This window comes from Rhodamnia argentea, chromosome 8, assembly GCF_020921035.1.
Source record: "Rhodamnia argentea isolate NSW1041297 chromosome 8, ASM2092103v1, whole genome shotgun sequence".
Lineage (NCBI taxonomy): Eukaryota > Viridiplantae > Streptophyta > Magnoliopsida > Myrtales > Myrtaceae > Rhodamnia > Rhodamnia argentea.
In genome coordinates, this window is record NC_063157.1 from 25,298,987 (window position 1) to 25,320,091 (window position 21,105).

General features: G+C 43.9%; 3 protein-coding genes and 1 pseudogene across 7 annotated transcripts; 1 reads left to right on the top strand and 3 right to left on the bottom strand.

The window, feature by feature from the left end:
• Positions 1-1,195: 1,195 nt before the first annotated feature.
• LOC115735378 lies at positions 1,196-3,297 on the top strand (annotated as a pseudogene).
• Positions 3,298-3,860: 563 nt separating this feature from the next.
• On the bottom strand, positions 3,861-20,484 carry LOC115735245 (calcium-dependent protein kinase 34). Of its 2 annotated transcripts, XM_048283559.1 has the most exons (9): positions 20,474-20,484; positions 6,102-7,174; positions 5,800-5,943; positions 5,539-5,691; positions 5,340-5,455; positions 4,992-5,159; positions 4,711-4,838; positions 4,449-4,548; positions 3,861-4,295 (listed from the first exon to the last, which is right to left on the bottom strand). In XM_048283559.1, exons 2-9 carry the CDS (start codon positions 6,796-6,798, stop codon positions 4,203-4,205), a joined length of 1,599 nt encoding a protein of 532 aa, XP_048139516.1. In that variant the 5' UTR covers positions 6,799-7,174; positions 20,474-20,484; the 3' UTR covers positions 3,861-4,202. The 2 variants fall into 2 exon arrangements, with proteins under 2 accessions (XP_048139516.1, XP_030522240.2); XM_030666380.2 differs by lacking the exon at positions 20,474-20,484 and having other exon boundaries at positions 6,102-7,215.
• Positions 7,963-12,246, bottom strand: LOC115735246 (rhodanese-like/PpiC domain-containing protein 12, chloroplastic). 3 transcript variants are annotated; one of them, XM_048283563.1, is made up of 9 exons: positions 11,358-11,593; positions 11,205-11,303; positions 10,984-11,109; positions 10,679-10,770; positions 10,015-10,115; positions 9,810-9,920; positions 9,144-9,252; positions 8,442-8,492; positions 7,963-8,266 (listed from the first exon to the last, which is right to left on the bottom strand). In XM_048283563.1, the coding sequence occupies exons 1-9, from the start codon at positions 11,368-11,370 to the stop codon at positions 8,186-8,188; spliced, it is 783 nt and encodes a 260-aa protein (XP_048139520.1). In that variant the 5' UTR covers positions 11,371-11,593; the 3' UTR covers positions 7,963-8,185. The 3 variants fall into 3 exon arrangements, with proteins under 3 accessions (XP_048139520.1, XP_048139518.1, XP_030522241.1); XM_048283561.1 differs by lacking the exons at positions 11,205-11,303; positions 11,358-11,593 and adding an exon at positions 11,988-12,246 and having other exon boundaries at positions 10,984-11,100; XM_030666381.2 differs by lacking the exons at positions 11,205-11,303; positions 11,358-11,593 and adding an exon at positions 11,988-12,246.
• On the bottom strand, positions 12,582-19,577 carry LOC115735244 (protein CLT1, chloroplastic). 2 transcript variants are annotated; one of them, XM_048283560.1, is made up of 10 exons: positions 19,003-19,573; positions 16,574-16,719; positions 16,441-16,478; positions 15,925-16,040; positions 15,238-15,337; positions 15,095-15,130; positions 14,564-14,614; positions 14,347-14,470; positions 13,671-13,796; positions 12,582-13,195 (listed from the first exon to the last, which is right to left on the bottom strand). In XM_048283560.1, the coding sequence occupies exons 1-10, from the start codon at positions 19,485-19,487 to the stop codon at positions 13,044-13,046; spliced, it is 1,374 nt and encodes a 457-aa protein (XP_048139517.1). In that variant the 5' UTR covers positions 19,488-19,573; the 3' UTR covers positions 12,582-13,043. The 2 variants fall into 2 exon arrangements, with proteins under 2 accessions (XP_048139517.1, XP_030522239.2); XM_030666379.2 differs by lacking the exon at positions 12,582-13,195 and having other exon boundaries at positions 13,675-13,796; positions 14,347-14,475; positions 19,003-19,577.
• Positions 20,485-21,105: the final 621 nt, after the last annotated feature.

A 21,105-nucleotide genomic window follows, 5' to 3' on the forward strand; every position in this document is an offset into this window, starting at 1 on the left:
GAAATTGCTAACGTGACGTCAATCGTAACACATGGTTGGCGCTGATGTTAGCAATTTTTATATTATTTTAAAATTTTATTAAAGTTTCTAATACTTTTTTCTCTTTCTTTTCCTTTTCATTTTTTGTTTTTTCATTGTGGCAGGTGAGATCCCCGTCGCTAGGCGAGGTCATGCCTCGCCGGTCTAGCTGCTGGTGTAGCTCGACCACACCGTCATTGGGCGAGGTCAACCTCGCCAACGAATGGACTGGCAAGGCACGACCTCGTCGAATCTAGTGAGGTTAGGCCTTGCCCTTGCCAGCCACCATGAAAAAATAGAAAAAAAAAGAAATATAATAACAGTAAATTCATAAAATATTTAAATAAATTATAAAGATGTTTACATCAGCGCCGGTGGCGCCACGTAGGACGGCCGACGTTTACATTATTTGGCTGGACGGAAAAAATTATGATAGATTTAGAACTTTTTCAGTAATTTCTCCTCATAAAAATATTGATGACTTACCAACAATTTACTTGAAGAAAAGAAGTCACCGATCTTTTTTTATTTTTCACTTACGATTGTTTTTTTTTTAACACTATTGAAACTTTAACGATTATGAAAAAACCCGTATTTTTTTGGTACAATATAATTGTGCGACCTTAATTTGCGCATTTCTCGTGCGTACCTTACTTTTGAGTATGTAATGTTTAAAAGAGTTGATTGCTAGCCAGATCTAAATGGTTGTGGAAATAATCTTGGCCAAAAAAAGAATAGTGCGAAACATGACCAAATTTACGACGTTACCAATTCTCGCATTAGTTTTGGGATTCGACGTGTACAAAATTGTATATAAGAATGTTGAGGTCTACTAATTCCAATCATCATTTTCTTATTAGTAAAAATCCTCTTGTATTCAGGTCGATACTCGCGTACGTTTGACTTTTCTGCTTCGATCGATCGATCTCTATCACGTAACGAACCCCAGCCTTTGTGGAAGCCCCGGTCCGAGCCTGTATGGTTGGAGTTTTATAGATATGAATCTCAGACAAAGGTACTGAGATGAACATCTCTCAAATCGATGTGTTAGAATTAGTGTCTCGATTTCTCTTCTGGGACGTAGAGATGTTGAAAGCCAGCGGTAAATTCTGGGAAAGAAGTGATTATGATTTGCTAATTCTACAACTGCTTATCTGTCAACCAATATTAAATCAACCATGGGAATTTGAATGAATACTCGAACTCGCCCGAGGAGCAATTGAGTACTTGCAAAGGAGACACATAACGCATGCATTATTGTCCAGAGTTGCAACACCATACACAATCCATAAATATGGTGGCTATCGACCGATTCCTCATCCGCGATATCGTCTCGGCAATGTTTCTCCTCATCGTCGCCTGGTTTTCCGTCCGCTTGCTCCTCCGAAAGCTCTCTCGGAAGCTCCCCCCGGGGCTGAGAGGGCGGCCGGTCATCGGTGCGCTTCCTCTCTTAGGAACCCTGCCCATGTAACCCTAGCAAAAGTGGCCAAAAGGTACGGGCCAGTTATGTAACTGAAGATGGGCATTTGCTACATCGTGGTGGCGTCGACCCCGGATGCGGCTCGGGCATTCCTGAAAACCCTAGACACGAATTTCTCGAACCGCCGCCGAATGCCGGCACCACCCACATGCTCAAGATATGGTTTTCTCCGATTATGGGCAAGTTGGAAGTTGCTTAGGAAGCTGAGCAGCCTCCACATGCTCGGTGGCAAGGCCCTCGAAGAGTGGACCGATGTCTGGGCGAGCGAGCTCGACCACATGCTCCGAGCGATGCACCAGTCGAGCCCGCGGGCCGAACCGATCGTGGTGCCCGAGATGCTGATCTATGCCATGGCCAATATGATCAGGCAAGCGGTACTGAGCCGCTGCGTGTTCGTGGTGAAAGGGTCCAAGTCGAGCGAGTTCAACAACATGGTGGTGGAGCTCCTGACCTCTGGAGGCTACTTCAACGTCGGCGACTTCATACCGCCGATAGCGTGGATGGATTTGCAAAGGCTAGTTCAAGAAATTCGCCGCTTTTTTGACGAGGATGATCGAGGAACATGTGACCACGGCTCACGAACGTCAAGGCAAGCCAGATTTCCTCGACATTTTTTATGACTAAGTGTCGAGAGACCAATACCGGAAGCGAGACGCTCAATTTGACTAACGTTAAGGCTCTTCTATTGGTAAGTTTCTATTACCAAACTTTTTCTACCCACTTTCATCTGAAGATATCATTCTTCGTAATATTTCTTGGATTCCTCTCAATCATCTAGCTTAGCCACTAATTTTTCTCTTTACCAACTATGATTTGATCGAATCGTCAAGGTCCGACTACCGGCCAGAGGCGAGGACCGGCGAGGTCAACCTGCCCGCCCCTTGCAAAGTGCACCCCTGCTAGCCACCGGCAAGGCTTGACCTCGCCTCTGCTGGTCATCGAACTTTGGCGACCGATTAGAGGAAGAAGAAAGGCTAAAAAAGAAAATAAATAAATAAATTCGAAAATATATTAAATTATGATTAAAAAAAATTAATCGGATGAACTGAATTGGCACAATTGCAATAATTTTAGGACTTTTTGATAAATCTCTCTCAATCAAGGATGAAGGAAAATATGGTTCTTGTGGTTGTACTTGTTTCTCATGTACTTGCAAGTTCATTGAACTTTCTCTTTGGTCCTTTGAGCAGAATTTGTTCACGGCGGGCACGGACACTTCGTCTGGCGTGATAGAATGGGCGTTGGCCTAGATGCTGAACAACCCTAGCATCCTTGCCCGGGCGCATGAGGAGACGGATCGAGTCATCGGCAGGCGACGGCCCCTCAAAGAGTCCGACCTACCGAGACTCCCGTAGCTGCTAGCCATCTGTAAGGAGTCCTTCCGGGAGCATCAGTCAACGCTCTTGAACCTGCCCCGCTTCACGGCCGAGCCGTGCCTAGTGAACGGGTACTACATACCCAGAAACACCAGGCTCGGCGTGAACATATGGGCAATCGGAAGGGACCCGAACATGTGGAAGGACCCCTTCGGAGAAGCATGCGAAGATCGACCCGGGGGGGAATGACTTCGAACTGACACCGTTCGGAGCCGGAAGATGGGTTTGCGCCGGGGCGAGGATGGGGATGGATGGCAATGGCTGAGTACATTTTGGGGACTTTGGTTCACTCCTTTGATTGGAAATTACCAAATGGAGTCGATGAGCTAAAACATGGATGAGACTTTTGGTCAAGCACTGCAAAAATCTATGCCACTCTCGGCTCCTGTTAGCCCAAGACTCTTGGCTAGTGCATATACTTAATCCTTGAAGCTTAATTACTTGATGTTTGCTTTCGATAATTTTGCTAATTCCTTTTGAACTTTTGATTTATCTTCATCTTTTTCAATGTAATTTGAATTATTTTTCTAATTCCCTATTCGAACGTGTCTAAATCACAATGGTCGATACGAATCAATTTTCAATAAAATCGACGTGCCAAATAAATGCAGTGTATCGTGGACCCGTACGAATCACATAAACCCATGCCGAAATAAGCATTGAAATATGAAATTCCTACGCATCCTCATCAAAGGGACGTGAAGCATTGGAGCTTAACAACAACGAGATACGTCGTAGAATGTGACTTGACAAGGCCTCCTTGTCGTCTTACTTTGCTTTTGTTATCGTCGATCGACGTCGACTAGGCTCGGTTTGATTGCACGGCCTTTGTTGGGGAGGACGTGCTGAGAGTGAATGGGCCGACCTGGCACCAGAGGCATGCCGTCCCCATCCTTGCCATCGGATCTGTCCAAACGGGCTTACCGGATCTGGCCATGCTCTTGCTCGCGTCGCGGTTTCTGATCCGACAGATGGAATGAAACAGAAGAAGAAAACCATCAAGCGTAATTCCAAAGAAATCTATAGACCAATTTGTGCAGGTTAATTACAGTTGATGTTGAGAAGAAAAAAAGCAGATCAACTTCCTATTCTATGAAACCGAGAACCTCCGTCGTCGCCACCGTTCTCTCCGACCAAATCTCATTCAATTTCATCACTTCAAGAGTAATATACAAGTGCAACATTCTTCTTCTATCAACCAAACCTATCAGCATTGATCTCTTATATCTATGTGCCAGTATACAGTTGCCAAAATCCCATGATACACGCCCGGTCGACCAGAATAATGGTTTCCTGCTTCCTCCTTCCCAAGCACCCATTTCACGAGATTAAACAAAGACATCGCGCCTCTTCTTCGGGTTCGGATCTGGATTTCCTTTTCTCATCATTGCCACGAACTCGTCGTAGTTGATCCGACCATCCTGCAAAAATGAAGAAGAATTGACAGTAGTAGGGTCAGTAATCAGCATAGGTTCACGATAAAGGATGAGAGTAATCAACTGGAACTAGGTCCGCATCATTCGGAGTCAGGTCTACCCTAATGCTGCATAAACGACTTCTTTATCTGAACTCACATTGTCAGCGTCAACTTCAGAGAGAATTTCCTTGATGTCCCTTCCATCGTGCATGCCAAATTCTCGAAGAGCTTGCTCTAGTTCTTCAGTTGTAATGAACCTGAGTGAGATCAGATGGATATGAGAAACTGATATGCCTAGCTCAAAAGATAGCTACAGTCACGGATAACATCGATTTCTATGTACAGTTCCGAGAGGGCTCTTTGCGACGAAAAGGTTCCTATGAAAAAGGTGCAATAGATGCGGGTAACTAGAACAATACCCGCTGTTATCTTTATCAAAGTACTGAAAAGCAGTGTAGAGATGCTCCTCTCTGTCCATCCGGTTCATGTGCATAGTTGCGGTGATGAACTCATCGTAGTCTATTGTGCCATTACCATCAGCATCGGCCTATCGTCGTTCCCAAAGTTCGAAGGAGCAAGAAACAAAGTAAGAGTTGCAGCATTTGAAAACAATCTCGAGAAGTACTTCTGTAGCGTCTCAAAGAAAAAAATTAAACCCGCTTGGCTGATTATTTCCCTCGATAGTGAATGAAACACTTACTGCTTCCATAAGTTGTTTGACTTCATACTCCGATAGCCTTGTCCCTTGCTTCGAAAGACCTTGCTTCAGCTCCTCAAGTGTGATTGTGCCGCTGTTATCGGTGTCCATGCCTTTGAACATCTCCTTCAACCCCATTATCTCCTCCTCTGACAGACAACCGGCGATGACCTTGACATTTCAAGAGAAAACTTGAACTTCAATGACCATTCAAAAGTGGCCTAATCATATCATTCTGTGCTATATACATGTGAAAGATGTGCCGTCATGAAGACTCAGCCAATGTTTCTTAATGAAACTTTTTAGACTTAAGTAAACTAGCTCCATTTGACAATGGTGAAGATGGGATACCCGAAGAGCAGCTTTCTTGAACTTGTTCATTGCCCTGAACTGTTTGAGCCGATTCAAAACTGCATTGTCCAGAGGTGTGTCGGGTGCTTCTCCGTCCTCCTTAATCCAAGGATGACCTGATGAGATCAGAACGAGAAGGACGGTATGTCAGAAAATGCTTTGGATGTTTGAATGGAAACTTCATGGGGCAAATACTTACTGAGAACTTGGAAGGCGGTCAGCCTCTGCTTGGGGTCAGAATTCAACATCTTCCTCACAAGGTCCTTCGCTCCTGGAGAAATCGAGGGCCATGGATCGCTCGTAAAGTCAAGCTGACCGCGTAGGATTGCATTGAAAATCCCATTTTCAGACTCTGTCGACCAACATTGTTATGTTTCAGACTCAAAGCAAGACCTGTTTCCAAGCATTCATCCGGGAACATTCTCAAAGAAAGCAGACAGTGATTGAAATAAAGGCAAACCTGCCCAGAAGGGAGGAACTCCAGAGAGGAGAATATATAGCATGACGCCGATACTCCAAATGTCAGCCTCCGGTCCATATCGCCTCTTCAAGACCTCCGGCGCAATATAATATGCGCTACCGACAATTTCCTTGAACACGTCTCCTGCAGATAGAATAGAACCGTCACTACCAATTTGCAGATGGAACTGAAACTTACTGAGTTCCAAATTCAAAGCCTGAGAGATATTATCAGCTAAGCAAACAAAATCCTCCACGCAATGCTATTAAAGAGATAACACAAACGAGGAATCAAGCATTGACCTTGCTTGAAGAAAACTGACAGCCCGAAATCGGTGGCCTTGAGCGGTGAGTTCTCGTCCTTGTTGAGCAGAAGGAAGTTCTCGGGCTTGAGGTCCCTGTGTATGACCCCCATGGAATGGCAGGTGTGCACGATCTGGACAATCGTCCTGAGCAACGAGGCCGCGGCCCGCTCCGTGTAGTGCCCCTTGGAGATGATCCGGTCGAACAGTTCTCCCCCGGCGCACAGCTCCATCACCAGATGCACCGAGTGCTTGTCCTCGTACGCGCCCTTGAGCTCCACGATATTGGGCTGGCCGGTCAGATGGTACATGATCTGGACCTCCCTCCTGACGTCCTCGATGTCCTCCTTGTTGACCAGCTTCCGCTTGGCGATCGTCTTGCAGGCGAACTGCTGGCCAGTCTGCTTGTGGGTGCACAGGTGGGTGACCCCGAACTGCCCCCGGCCGAGCTCCTTCCCGATCGTGTACATCGACTTGACCTCCTCCATGGGGCGGCCGAGGACCGGGCCGATGGGGCTCGGCTTGGAGGCCTTGGAGCCGGACGCGGGCGGGGTCGACGACGGAGGAGGGCTCTTAGGCGGGGCAGAGGTGGGGTTCCCCTCACCATCCGGAGGATGGCTCTTCCGGCTCGCGGCCATGGACAAGGCCTTGGTGCTCAGGGGGTTGGCAGGGCCGCCACGGAAGCAACAATTGCCCATGGTGGTGGCGGAGGTGGAGCAATTGGGAGGAGGAGGAGGAGGTGGTGGTGGTGGCTGGCTACCGAGGGGTGAAGAGAAGGGCTATCGTGAAAGAGAGAACCATGCATGCAGAGAGAGAGAGAGAAAGAGAGAGAAATGGAGAGGTAGGAGAGAGAAAAGAGAGGATGATACAGCTCGGATTGGCGAGGAAGGATGACGGATGTGCAATGCACGTACCCGTTGTGTGATCGAAAGGACTCTCCAATTTGGGGTTGTTCGTTTTGTAAGTTTGGGAAGACACTGACTCTGTTTTGGACCGAGGATTTCGCGGCAAAAACAAACGGTTTTCTTTTTGTCTCTTAGGACACAGGCCGTTGTTGGCCTTATCGTTTTCTCTCTCTCTCTCTTTATTTTCCTTTGATAAATCCAAAATGAAAATGTTTCCTGGTTTTGCCCCCAACATTGGTAACTTATGGTCTATGTAGAAATATGGGGTTAACATCATACGTTTGTAACAAATTTACCTCAAACTATTTTTTTACTACAAAAAATCTTAAATCAGTACATCTGTGACAACTTTATCTAAAAAAAAACCCAAATGGGTATCTTGTGACAAATTTACCTTCCATTAATCTTCGTTAAATTGAGTTAATACCGCTAAAAACCCCAAACTGATATACCTTTAACAAAGAGAGAGTAAAAACACCAACTTGGTACATCCGTTAACTCATAAATTTGAAGGTCAAATATAATGAAAACCAAGAAAAGGTAATTTTATCACAAATATGACAGTTTGCAGTACACTTGTGACTTGTGCCAGTTTGGGGCATACTTGTCACAAGTGTATCAATTTGAATTTTCATGGTCAAAAAAATAACTTGGGATAAATTTCTTACAGGTGTAAAAATTTAGGATTTTTGATGATCTTGACCATCGAAAAATGGTTTGGCTTTCAATTTTTACCAAGTTGACTAATCATGGCGCACGACCACAAGACTCCACGCCATTACCTCCACTGCATGTCTTGTTTGAATGAAATGCCTGAGAACAGCCTCAATTTACAGAGTCCAAACAAAAAACAAAATCTTATAGTAGAGACCGTACAGTTTTTCCAGGCCGCCTTGGCCCTAAAGAGTTGCCATAAGTAAGACTGAAACAGGGTATATTTCTCTGAGGCTGAAAGATACCAAAGTTTTGCCCAAACAACACTGGCAGAACATTCTGATAGCCAAATAAATCTCAGACAGCAAGAGAACGGCACCCCGACTAAAAGGAAGATAAAGCAACTTCAGGAAACCACAATCTAAGCACTACAAAATTCTACTGAAGCTTGTACAACAACATCGAATACGTTATCACCACGAACCAACGAATCGAACAAAATTATGTTCGATGGGTGGCAACAATTTCAGTAAGTTGGGATTGATGGATCAGCCTTGACAGCATACTCATGAATTCCCCCAGACACGTTGAATACTCGCTTAAACCCCTGAAAATTTAAGCTCGAATTTATGAGAATAGTTTTAATTATTCTTTTGACCCAATTATATGCTCAACAGGCACCACAAATTCATAAAGTTCCCTGCAGTTTTCCACATCACACACCATAAATACGCATAAATAAATGCAAATAAAAATTGGAGGGAAGGGCCTTCAAGTTTCACCTGTGTCTGCAACCAGTTGGCTACTTGTAATGACCGCATTCCATGGTGACACTGCATCATTAGAACATGTTAACACATTGCAGAAGGGTAGGGCAGTTCAAATCTCTAAATGCGAAGGGATTACATGACATTTGGCTCTATGAATGCATAGTGAAAGAAGAAAATCAATTGGCTCATCCAAGATCATCTAAGGCAATATGGCCAATATCATTCTATAAGCATTAAATTCAAGTTATTGTTTTCAAACACCATTCAGATTACTGGAAAAGGCTAGTACGATCTTACAACAAGGCAAAACTAACCCGGACAATCAACAAGATAGATTTTGTCATCAAGCAAACTAGCAAAGGAGAAAATATTTGACGACTTTTCCCTCTGAGGATAACAATTCCATACTAGGGGGGCGGTAGAGGAGGAAAAAGAGCAGGAAAATCTGACAGATCAGATGGACCTGCCTGAAAATTTTATAAAGAGCAAATCTGCATGAACTGTTAACCAATATAAGCAAATAAACAATTTTTTATCTCTACTGGTATGAAAGGCCGTTACCTTATGACTAGGCCGTCAATAAATCTTTATAAATTGGTCACAGGAAGACAAAGATAAATTTTAAAAAATAAATCAGACACTATTACTCTAAATACTGATGTTAGACTCATCACCGGAATCATAACAGTTCGTAGAATCAAAGATTGAACTAACCATTACATAAGTATCCTTCTCAGTATCTAACTTTGTAGTAATTTCTGGTCCCCAGCTGCCAAACTGACGAAGAGGAAAAACTTGGAAACCAGGCAAAGAAGCCTTGGCCCTGCCACCAATGAGTGACCAATCACTTTAAAGCAAGATGCTAAAAGAAAATGATACTCATTGAGAAATTACGTGCATGAGTGGAAAAGTTTACCAGTGCAAGAAAAACTGAACAATGACAATTGAACATGTAAATCAAGAGACAAATTTGAGAAGTTCAGCAGCAGAGAGGATGACTTCCAACTTGGAAAGCATGATATTAATGACTCTGCTTCGGCATACCAGGTTATTGGCGATTGTGTTACTATGAGAATGTTACTTAAGCAAAACTCTGAAAGCTGACAACTGATCAACTTAGATTCAGTGATAGCCCGTACCACAGAAGTTTGAAAACCTATAGTGCTATCTCACAGAGCTTACTCAGAAAAATCAATTCCCAAATTGGCTGCTTCGCCATCCACTGAATAAGTTCACCTTCCCTTTCTATATCCTTTTTCTCCTCCAACCATCAATACCCCCACTTTATCAATACACCAGTCATTTGTTCACCTCCAGTCAAAAGGACGAGACAATACTTATGTCCATGTTTCAAAAAGTTATTAGAAGATGAGAACATACACTTCATCAGGCTCTCGAACATCAATGAGTTGAGCTTCTTCAGGGAAACTTGGGTCGTGCATTTTGACATGAAGCTCATTGGGTTGTATGTCTTGAAGAACTGACTCTTCCCTATACGCAGAAATCACGACTGAATCAGCAATAATCCTGAGTCTCCCACTTTAAGAAGTACAATAGTTAATTAAGAGAGAGGTCCGTAACCAACCTCTCAGAAAGAACTTGCAATAAATGCCATCCAAATTTAGTCTTGCATTTTATGACTTTGTTTATAGGCGCACTAAACGCAGCCTCCTCAAATTCTGGCACCTGAAGCACCGTGTTGGAGATATTTCAATCACATAAGACAAGGGAAAGAGATGCTTTCAACTAAGTCACGTCTTTCATAACTTGTAAAGTCACAATAGCACATGTCTTCTTGCAGAGCAGCACAAGCCTAGTGCAATTTCAGGACGATTGCTGCTCATATCCATCAAATCCAGTCCGAACATCATACTTACATAAAGCCATTATGAAGTAGATCAAACAAACAGTTGCAACTTATATGCTTCTTACTAAGTTAATAAATTCTTAGTAAGGAATATGTAAAAAGTTGCACCAGGGTAATGGTGAGAAGTTAATAAATTCTTAATAAGGAATATGTAAAAAGTTGCACCAGAGTAATGGTGAAACGATAATTAATGTGTCAAAAAGTAGAGAAATGGTTCTTTCATCTTTCATTTTCTTGTAATATGTGAAAAAACGGCATGATTAGCCATTTTTTTTCCCTGAAAATGCAAGTTCTCTACTTTTAGTACGTTGAGATAGTCAGAACAGATAACCTAACCTAGAATACAACCCTAAAACCAATCGAGGATAAAATTTCAGCATACCATCTGCCCCTTTCTCACCCACCCTAGCATTCCGCCCTGTTCTTTCGATGGACAAATTGAGTATTCAACTGCAAGGTCACTCAGATCCTCTCCTGGAACAGTAAGAAACAACAGCAATGACACAGCATCAGGCTTACAGCATACTATCTCTGTCCAATAGGTCTGCAAGATGAATACAGTTGGACTAATGAAACTTCAGAAGTTTGGTTTGTCGCGTAAACGCATTGATTTGTTCTTCCTTTCTGAACGTATGAGGTGACAATGAAGAAAGAAAGTTTTACACAAGTTGAGGCTTGGAAATGGACCTGCTGAAATCTTTTGCTGAAGCTCTAGCAGAAGATTGAGGTCGTTTTCCTTGATAAGCAAGTGCTGCACTAGTAATTCCCTCCCATTGCCAGAACTTGACTGAGAACTAAATGAAGCTGAAATACCTAAAGAAACACTTCTCATATTCAGTATATTCACCGAAAAAATATGCTAGAGGACTTCTACCTGTCAATAGAGAGAATTATGAAGTTAGACGCACTAATAACAGGTGCACAACAGATTACTTCACCAAGGCACAGCGTAATTGTTCCAAACATCAGGTGAAAGAACCAGTGATCTAAAAAATTTGACACATCAACCAATTTAAGCAAAATATCAACAAATTTTCGAAAGTACAAAATTGGGTAAGCGAAAGAGGGTTGCATGTGACGCAGTAACAACAAATACTAAGCTCTTTGTTTCCCCTTTCCGCTGGCTGGGTTCGCATCTTATACCGTCGAATATCATCTGGCATATGACTGATCAATCCCCCTACTCCTTCCCAGTTTTAACTGATATCAGATTCCAAGGAGACATTAATATTTTTGGAAGAAAACGGTTGTTGGACTCTTCTTTCGCGGTTAGCTGTCACACCAGAGCAACACTTACAGAATCAGACAGCCAGGAGGTTTGCCTAGAAGCAGCCACCCTTGAAAGAGTGCATAATAGCTCACTGATCTAGCGCTCTTACCATGTCTACAACCTTTAACTGTCTCATCACCAACTCAAACACACCCTAATTCCATCCACTCTTCAATGATCAATAGCAACTCAAGATTAAGGTGTGATTTTCACGACTCCATCCAATGCACATCACCAGGAATCAAAAAGTCCAAGCTCGACCACTGACTCCATCAAATTTCATCAAGCTCTTTCTTTTGCTCAATTTTTTTTTTCCGCCAAAATTGCCCGCTCATTTCCATTTTCATTGTTCCCATGCTGTTCACTTCGAATTGCAGAAAATAAAACTGCAAGCACTCTATCGGAGCTTGCACGCACTTACCTGCTCCGCTGAGGCGTGGATGAGGCGATGTCGGTTGGACCGGCTTCAGCTTCCGGCCGAGAGGAGGAAGAAGATGGTGAGGAGAAGATGCCGAGAGTGGAGGAGAAGTGGAGATACTACGAGATAGTGAAGGAGAAGAGAAGCTGAGAGCGGGAATCAGAGAGAGTCTGAGCGCGGTGCGAGCCGTGGAAGCCATTGGTGGGAAATGTGGAGCTCTTAACATTGCTTTTTGCTTCTTCCTCACACAGCGAATTTCAACGCTAGTTCAGACATGAAGAAGCTGTTAGAGCTCAGTGGGCGGGGTCGGGCCGGATCCTGGAATCGGGCCTAAAATGTAGCGCCTATCCGAATTGGGCGGGCCAGGATCCGACCCAACAGAACCAGGCGGGAGCCCGTCTAGAAGGTGCTCCTTTTTGTCGATTTCCTTCTCTTTTTTATATTGTGTGTGCGTGTTAATAATGTCCAGTCCAACACCGATGGGCCAATGAAGAATCTTTCATCGGAAGATGGCAGCCGACCATCCGGCACGCGCATACTAAGGTTATTATCAAAGCACCGGAGTTAGAGGTCGGCGTAAGAGTAAGAGAATGCGCAACGCACGTATGGTGATTGGATTCGAGCCGAATGGGAGGCCGAACTAGTTAGCATGTCGTTTTCCTTACTGACGACCTTGATGTCCAATGTTTCACAATGTAAGCTGATAAAACCCATTTCAGCGGTCCAAACAACATGGACTCAGCACAATGTACAATCAGACTCTAAGCCTCGCCCGGAAAAAGGGCGCAAACGAACCCGCGCCTCTAGAATCCGCTGAAGCAGACTTCGAGGTGAAGTCCAATCCAACAGTGACTCGGATGCACGCGAACGGCTCTTCTTTCCTGTCTACCTAGAACATGGAAATGAGTTATGAAACAGTTGTGCTCAGCACGGCAACCAGCGAATATTCATCTCTGTTATTTGCTGCAGTTGGTCAGCGAAATCAACCACTCTTGATAGCACCCACACTGCCGATGAAGATAGCCGGCTGCATATTTGTCAAGGTATGGCTAGGATTAGTCAAGGACCCGGAGGCGTCGTTGATGGTGTCCATGTGTAAACGAGTAAGCCCGATACGAGGATGATGGCTCCGGCAACAAAACCAGGTGGGAGTGAGGACGCGACCCCGAGGTATGGTAATGGCAATGTGAAGACATACACGGATATGGGCACTGCCATGTAGTAGACCAGAAAGAAAGAACGATTAATAACTGCAATGAACCAGTAAGTCATGAAGAAAAGTAAACGGGCTTCTTTTTCCTAATGACACTGTACATCATGCTATCATTCGGTATCATCAGGCTTCCCCTTTGCCAATTTCATGCTAAATTAATGGACCATATGATGGAAACCGTTGGGCAAATTAACAGTAATGAGAAGTCCGATGAAGCTGAAACCTCTTGTAAACTCCAAAGCTAACAAAAACAAGAGAAAAATTTAACAAATGTGGAATTTATGGTCATGTTCCATTATAAATCCTTCAACTAAAACCCCTCACAGTGTGATGCTAGGTAGTGGTAGTAAACAGTAAACATTCTCTCATGACCACTGCAATACTGTCCCATTGCATCATCGTTCAAGCTACTTTGTGAGGCTTTAACCAGGAGGTCTCTCTACATTGACACTTAAGGAAATAAAACAGCATACCTGAGAATGTCGAGGCAAGCGAAGATACCAACGCAGACGAGATCTTCAGGAGATGCAGCAACGATATGTTATACCCCATGTTTACCACAACAAAGAGTAAAGGTAGCAGTGGAGCTCCAGCACATCCTGGGGACCAATCAAGTATATACTTCACTTTACTATAACAGAACCTTCAAATGGAGCAATGCGACCATACGAACTTTCATGCCGTTACAGGATTTTTTTCTTTTCAGAGAACAAATTGTTTCTATTCACCATAGTATATGCTGCAGAAAGTCTCAGTTAACAACAGTGGCATCTCCTAAAGGAGGAACGGAAGAATGATAGAAGACCCCCATAGCACGATGACATAAATTTTCACACAAGCATCCATATGTTCAAGTCAATATCATTTTCCTCTGTGATAAAATTCATACAGATGTGGCTGCCTGCCCACTAGGGCACATTCCATGAGCCCACAAGCGTGCACGCTCATGAATGCATTCAACTCTATGCACAGCTGGGGCTACACAGACATTTGACAAAGGGTTACATGCTCAAAAAAGAAGTTAACACAGATTTGTCTTGATTTAGAATTTCCCTGGTTCGATCCCAATCAGTTTGGCCAGAGAACCATCTACATCCATTTTCGTAGGTCTAACATCTTCTAAAGAAATAAAATTGAAGTAGCACTCACCACTTGATATTTGGCCAATGTTCAAAAAACAGGCTGTGCCATCTCGAAGATAATTTGGCAGCTGACTAAAAGGAACACCCCATAGTTTTGACAAGAAAGGGAGGAGGAGGCATATGAACGAGGCCTGTGCTACACAAAGACAAGAACAATCAGCAGAGACATCAAATGTCTAGTTATCCTCCAAAAAGCATAACTTAGCTCAGTGGAGGGTATTTACCTGGAAAGCAGATCCGTAAGAATTTACAACAAACAGATCCACAGACCCTCCCTGCCCAGGATGCAATTCAGTAATCTCAGCATCATGACATATTATATTTGAGGGAATAATTGATAATATGTTCCTAGCATGTGTTAAAGGCTCGATGCAAGAGAACTTCTGGACCTTCCAGTCAACTTATCCCCAGATCGAAAGGCCAATTAGTTTCAAATTCTCCTGAGTATCACTAGCTGTTATAACATCTATACTGAATGACACCATCAACAGATTTAATAACCCTTACTCTTAGAAAAGCTCAAAACCCATTTTCATAAGTCATTTTGGGTACCGAATAGGCGTGTCAATAGGAGTGTGAGAATTTAAACTTAGGTTTGCTACAAAAGTATGAGAACGTAAAATTTTTGGCAGGACTGGCAGGAAGAATGACAGCCCTGAAAGTACTTCAGAAACTACTGTGCTATGCCTACTGATATTCATGGTTATTTAGCGAGCTTGGAGAAGTACAATTGGGTAGTCTTTCATCAGACATACCTTTAAATTCCTAGCAGCATCCAAGAAAATTATTTCCTACAAAGTAAAGAAAGAATAGCTGTTCTGTAAAATAAGCACCATAAGAGTCGGAAAACTTAAATGAAAAACTTAGGTAACAAACAAGACTTCAGAGTGCAACCAACCTTTAATATGGTATCGGCAGCTTGAAACAGAAAAGAAGCTACCATTAAAAGACTCCAAAATATACCAGCTTCCTTCAGCGAATGACCAGGACTAGATCCACTGTCGAATGAAAAAAATAGCACTTTATAATACTTAAAGGGGTCAATGAATACAACTAATCTGCCAGAAAGAAAATCATTTCTCTTTTGAAGACTACTGGGGTTGAGACTGAATTGGTAACTTCTACAACAGGCATATTATCGAGGAAAATACTTTTGCAATAAAGATCTTCTTGATAACATGGGAAAAGTGGAGAGGTGATATTTTTTTCTCACCTAGCGGGACTAAAGCTAGCGTAGGAAATGAGAGAAACGAAAGTGAACAACAAAAAGCCCCCACTGCATGTTTCAACTCCCAACACTTATCATCAAAACCTGTCCTAGAAACTCTCATGACCCTCCTACTGCTTCTGTTTGCGATGCAGGTTATAGCAAGGGGGCATGCTGCTTGTTCACTAGAGAACAACTAAATTCGAAGAAGAGTTAATCAGCCCATATATAAGTTTTCATAGCTTCCAATTCATTTGAACTAATGTCAGAGCATCTAATAGGCCAAGACAAAAAGAAGAACAAAAAATCTCTCAAATGGAGTCGAAGATAACTCTTCAAAGTATAAAAAGGTTTTTACATAAAAGTTCAGTGCCTTACCTCGCTACCGTAATGATCACACCAGCAGCTACAAGGAAGCATCCAAATAACTGATTGGCTTTGTATCTCCTCCCAAGAAAAATAATGGACAGGAGAATTTGCCACACCAGAAATGTCTGCAAATATTGTTAAAGCTCGGATCAGCATCATACTTGGACTTTAGACATTAATCATACGGCTTTCAAAGAGAAGTTATCAGGAAAAATCAAGCTCGCTTGAATTATGTTTGCTTGGAGTCACTCTATTAAATAGGTCAGGTGGTCCGATTATTTTCAACAAACACCATGAAATACCATTGTCCAAGCCTGTTGTTGCTCTAGAAACCAAGCCAAGCAAGCTTGTTGATTATAAGGAAAATAAAAATACTTAAGAGCGCTCCTCAGATACCAATACAAATACATAACAATCCATTAGACAATACCAAATGCAAGCCCGAACGTACATCTCAATGACTATTCAACTATTTCTAGAGAAAATGCATCACAATGCAGAAGAATACTTTAGAGCGATTTTCACCTGAGACAAAATCGGAATTGATGCTCCAGAAAGAATTGCTGGTTCAAGAGATAGAAGGACAAAATGAGGGTGTGAGATCACACTCCGGGTCATAAGCTCGCAGAGAGGATTTGTAATTGAAAAGGGTACCTACCTCCAGCTGCCATTCCGGTAGCAGCAGCCAGAGCCTCCAAGATGCCAACTGCAACAAAAGGAGCTTTCGGCATTGAAAGCATCTCATCCGTGACGATGCCAGCATGGTACCGCAGATACAAGATAGAGAAGTATACGACTATATACCTGGAAAACAAACAAAATAAATGCAAGAAACAATGAGATCCTATTGCTCAAAAACAACCGTCTTGGAAGAGACGTGATAACATACTACTGAACAGATAGTATTATGGTTTTACATCGAATCCATCAACCAGTAAATCGACGTCCTGCTAGGATTGGTTCGCCAAGTATAATCTACCTCTTTATATGGCTAAAAAAATAATAATAATAATAATCAGTGATGCCAAGATACTTTACACCTCACAAGCTTGATGACAACGAAGACGACTTTTCGAAGAACAGAGAATTATTCCTGTCCATGTTCTAACACATAAACAACACTCCACCTTAGCATCCACACCTCCAACTTTTATCCAAAAACATCACTGATCCCTGTTTGTCAAAATTTATAAAATCTCTTCCCTTATTTCAAATATATGTTGCAGAACAATTGTTCGAACTTGCGAATGCTCTTCCCACTCTTTTTGCACACTGAAATCTTCTCTCTGTCGTCAATTCCGGTGCTCAATATGAACCCCACCCCCTTCCCCAACTTCATATCCACGTTCGAAAAAATCCTGGACAAGCGCAATGAAACCCCACCCACCCCCCAACTTTGGTCGGCTCCAATGCATTTCTCGGTGGGACCAACACATAAGAGAACGAACGAGAAAAATCCAGGACAGCCCCCCAAATTATTGAGTGACATGAATTGCCCAACTTGGCCCCCCCGGACAAAAAACAAAAAATTGGCTAAAGGAACGAATATCATGAGACTATGATAGTAAAGGAGACAGCTTTATAACGAATTCAGGCGCAATGATTTCACCCCGCACCACCAAATGATCGCGAAAAGACTGTTCAGAAGAATCTATGTGCGTAGTGGTCCGCCGTGCACGGCTTTTGCTCGGCCCCACGCCCACCGCTCCGAACCCTCCATTTCGACCACCATAGGTAAAAGCTCTCTCGTTCAGGTGGGGTGGGGCCGCCCCCACGTAACCTTTTTGTGCATTCCCGCCGTCGCCCCTTCCGGTCAAATGGGCCGACCAGATATCAAAACTCCATTTGGCTTCCTTTCCCCCAGCCTTTCGTGCTTTCTTTCTTTCTTTCTCTCTCTTTTTGCCATTTTCCATTTTCTTTCTCCGTTTAATCCAAGTAAATAAAGCGCTCTTATTTTATTAAAAGATGAACAAAATTTGCCATTTGAACACGCATAACAATACTTTTACTCTAAAAATTAACTTCTCATAATAAATTAATCTTTCAGCTTCTTCTGAACAGAAACCGATCTTTCTACTCATGAAGAAAAGTAAAATTTTCTTTTACTTCTTCAAATAACTTCAAAATTACTTTTTTAGCAAAAAAAACATAAATAGAAAAATGAATATGGGTAACCAAAATAAATTTCTACCCCATAAATGCTATGTTATGAGCACCCTTGTCCGCATTTCTCAAAGAAGTGAAAACAAAGATATGAAATATGCCCAGACACACCCGTGGACAATCTCCTAGGAAGTCGAGGTAATAAAATATTTCTCATCCTTGTGCCTCGTGGTTACCCATGCCATCTTTATTGCCATAATTACAAGGAGTGTGGAGTGGGACGCAATTACTGATCTGCCCTTTTATTTATACTTCGAGTGAACGACTTAAATCATGGGGGTCTCAGCTCTAACGTCAGTGATTTTGCTCGTTCTTCTCGAAGAGGTTCACCTGTCCACGACACCCGCCGATGATAAAACGACAAAAGCCCCGACCGAACACCGCCATTTAAAAAAAAAAAAAAACATGGCAAAACGAGTTTCGTTTGTTCCATCCAAACCCACCCAAATCCGGATCCAATGGACTGTTTAAACATGCACTTCTACTCGACTCAACGCTATTTTAATAATTTCCCAAGTTTTAATGAACAAAAAAAGAAAAAAAAAATGTTGAGGAGCACTTGATACACGTGTCTATAATAGGAGAATTTCTGATTTTTGGACGCCAGGTTACTCAAAAGAAGAACAGTTAATGCTAGTGCGGCTACCAAAATCCCGAAGATAAGGGCAAAAGAAAACGCCGGCGACCGGAGATGGGAAACCGGCGGCAGATAAGCGCGACCGGTCGGCCGTGCATGCGATTGAAACGAGAAAATATCGTGAAATTGGAGTGGCAATAGCAAATGCTGGGGAACATTCCAATGATATAAGACATTGGTTTTTTCAGATTTCACTACTTCCACGCTCGTTCAATTGATCGGAGCACACGCGCGATGATCACAGCAGAGAGCGATCGCGAAAGAGAGAGAGAGAGAGAGCGACTAACCCCACGGTCGCAAGCTGCGCGAGGAAGAAGGGGTAATGCTTGAGAGGCACCAGGGCCAGCTTGTACAGCACGCGGTTCCCAACCCCCAGCACCACCGTCGCCGCCGCCGCCGCCGCCACCTCCGCCTCCCTCCTCCCCACCCCCAACCTCCACCAGCTCCCCACCCCAACCGCCCGATCCACCCCGCCGCTCCCGCTCCCCTCGCTGTCCCCCACCGCGTAGCGGCACGGCCCCGCCGCCCTCGTCCTCTCCTTCCCGATCCTCCCGTCGCCGTCGCCGCACGGTCCCTCCCCCGGCGCGGCCGTCGCCACCGAGAGCCACGATTTGGACCGGTTCGGCCGTCGCAGGGCGATCCTCGGCCACCGATCCGTCTGACGGTGAGGCAGCCAAAGGGTCTCCGCCGCGTGCCGCCTCGAGGTGGACGGCGCGGGGAGATTCTTCGAGCAGCCGGCGGCGGCGGGTAGCCGCCTGTAACATGACGACATGGTTAGCTCGAGAGATGTCAACTGTCGAGCAATGGAGAGAGAGAGAGACAGAGAGACAGGGAGGGTCGAGACACAGGTTGCCCGGATCGATTCACTGTCCATTTTTATAAGCTCGACGCAAGTTTGCGTCTCTTTCGTTGTATTTTTCCGAGCTTTTATCAATTTTCGTTGATGAGAGAGTGAGTGTTGATTGGGAATAAAAATAATTGGGTTGCTTTTACAGTTTTACCCCCAACAAGGATTATGATAAAGTTAGAATAATTGAGGGGCGATCACAAGAGGTCGAATGTAGGGGAAGCAAAAACGTGTCGGAACGGCAGTGGTTGTCGTCTGTTATAAGTGCATCAGGCTTCGTGTGCACGTGTATTGGCCATAATAACATATTTTGAGCTTAATTTCCCTAGCCATATAATAAATGAAAAAACTTTATTGCTCTTTTAATGGATTAAATGCATGGTACGCATTAGATTCTAGATGCTATCATGTGTGGATAACTATAGGGGCGATTTATTTCCGACTCTCTCGAATAGTGGTTCAACTCGTCAGACAGGCGGATTTATCTCGTGGCCATGTGTGTGATTTGATTCCATGACTTGGAACTTTTTTGTGATGCATTTGATTTAAGAGATCACAAGTTTGAGAACAAACTGTTCACGTTTCTATTGAAATGTATAATGGAAGAACGCTTAGGGTGCTCATGGTAACATTTCTAGAAGTGGATTTTCATTGCAAAATGCTTGCAGAGCAGAAATCCTTTTGGTAATTTAGGGCGCACATGGCAACACTTCTACTTCAGAAATCAACTTCTAGAGTAGAAGTAAAAGTTGAGTTTTCTACTTTTACTTACAAGCACAAATTAATTTTTCTACTTCTGCTCCAGAAGTTGATTTTTGATCGGAGAAATTGTTGAAAATTTATACTTTTGAAATATTATTAACACAAAATCTTCTATGAAAAACTATTGTCGGTGGTCGAAAAATTTCTACTTTAAATTTAAATTTCTTTAAAAAAATTATTAAGAAATACTATTTACTTTTTAAAAAATTATTAGTTATTTTTTACTCTAGCTACCGGACAATGGCGGCCCGTGATGGTGGTCGCGGTGATGGTCGGCAATGGTCAACGGCTAGCGGCGGCTGAGGGTGGGGCAATAGTCGAACGTTGGGGGAGAGGGGCGGCGGTGGTGAGCGATGGGTGGCGGCCGACAGAGGTCGGCGGTGGGTGATAGTGGTCATGGATAACTATGGGCAACAATCGGCTAAGGTCGACGGTAGTGGGCGGTGGGGGGCGATCGGTAATTGGCGGCATTCGGCGGAGGTCGGCCGCAATGATGGTCGACGGACTTCACATGGGTCGCGGAGGCCGATGGGCGGCGGCCGACGGAGGTCAACGATGGTTAGTTGCGGGTATGGCGGCAGACGCGGGCGGCGGCGGTGGGTGGCAGCTAGTGGAGGTCTAGGGTGGGCGGCGGTGGGGAAGGACGGCAATTAGCGATGGTAGGGGGCGAAGGTCGGTGGTGGAGGTCGGCGGTGGGTGGCAGTGGTCACGAATGGTGATGGGCGGCCGGCGGCGAAGGTCAACGGTGGTAGGGGGAAGTCAGAAGTCGGCGGCGGCTGAC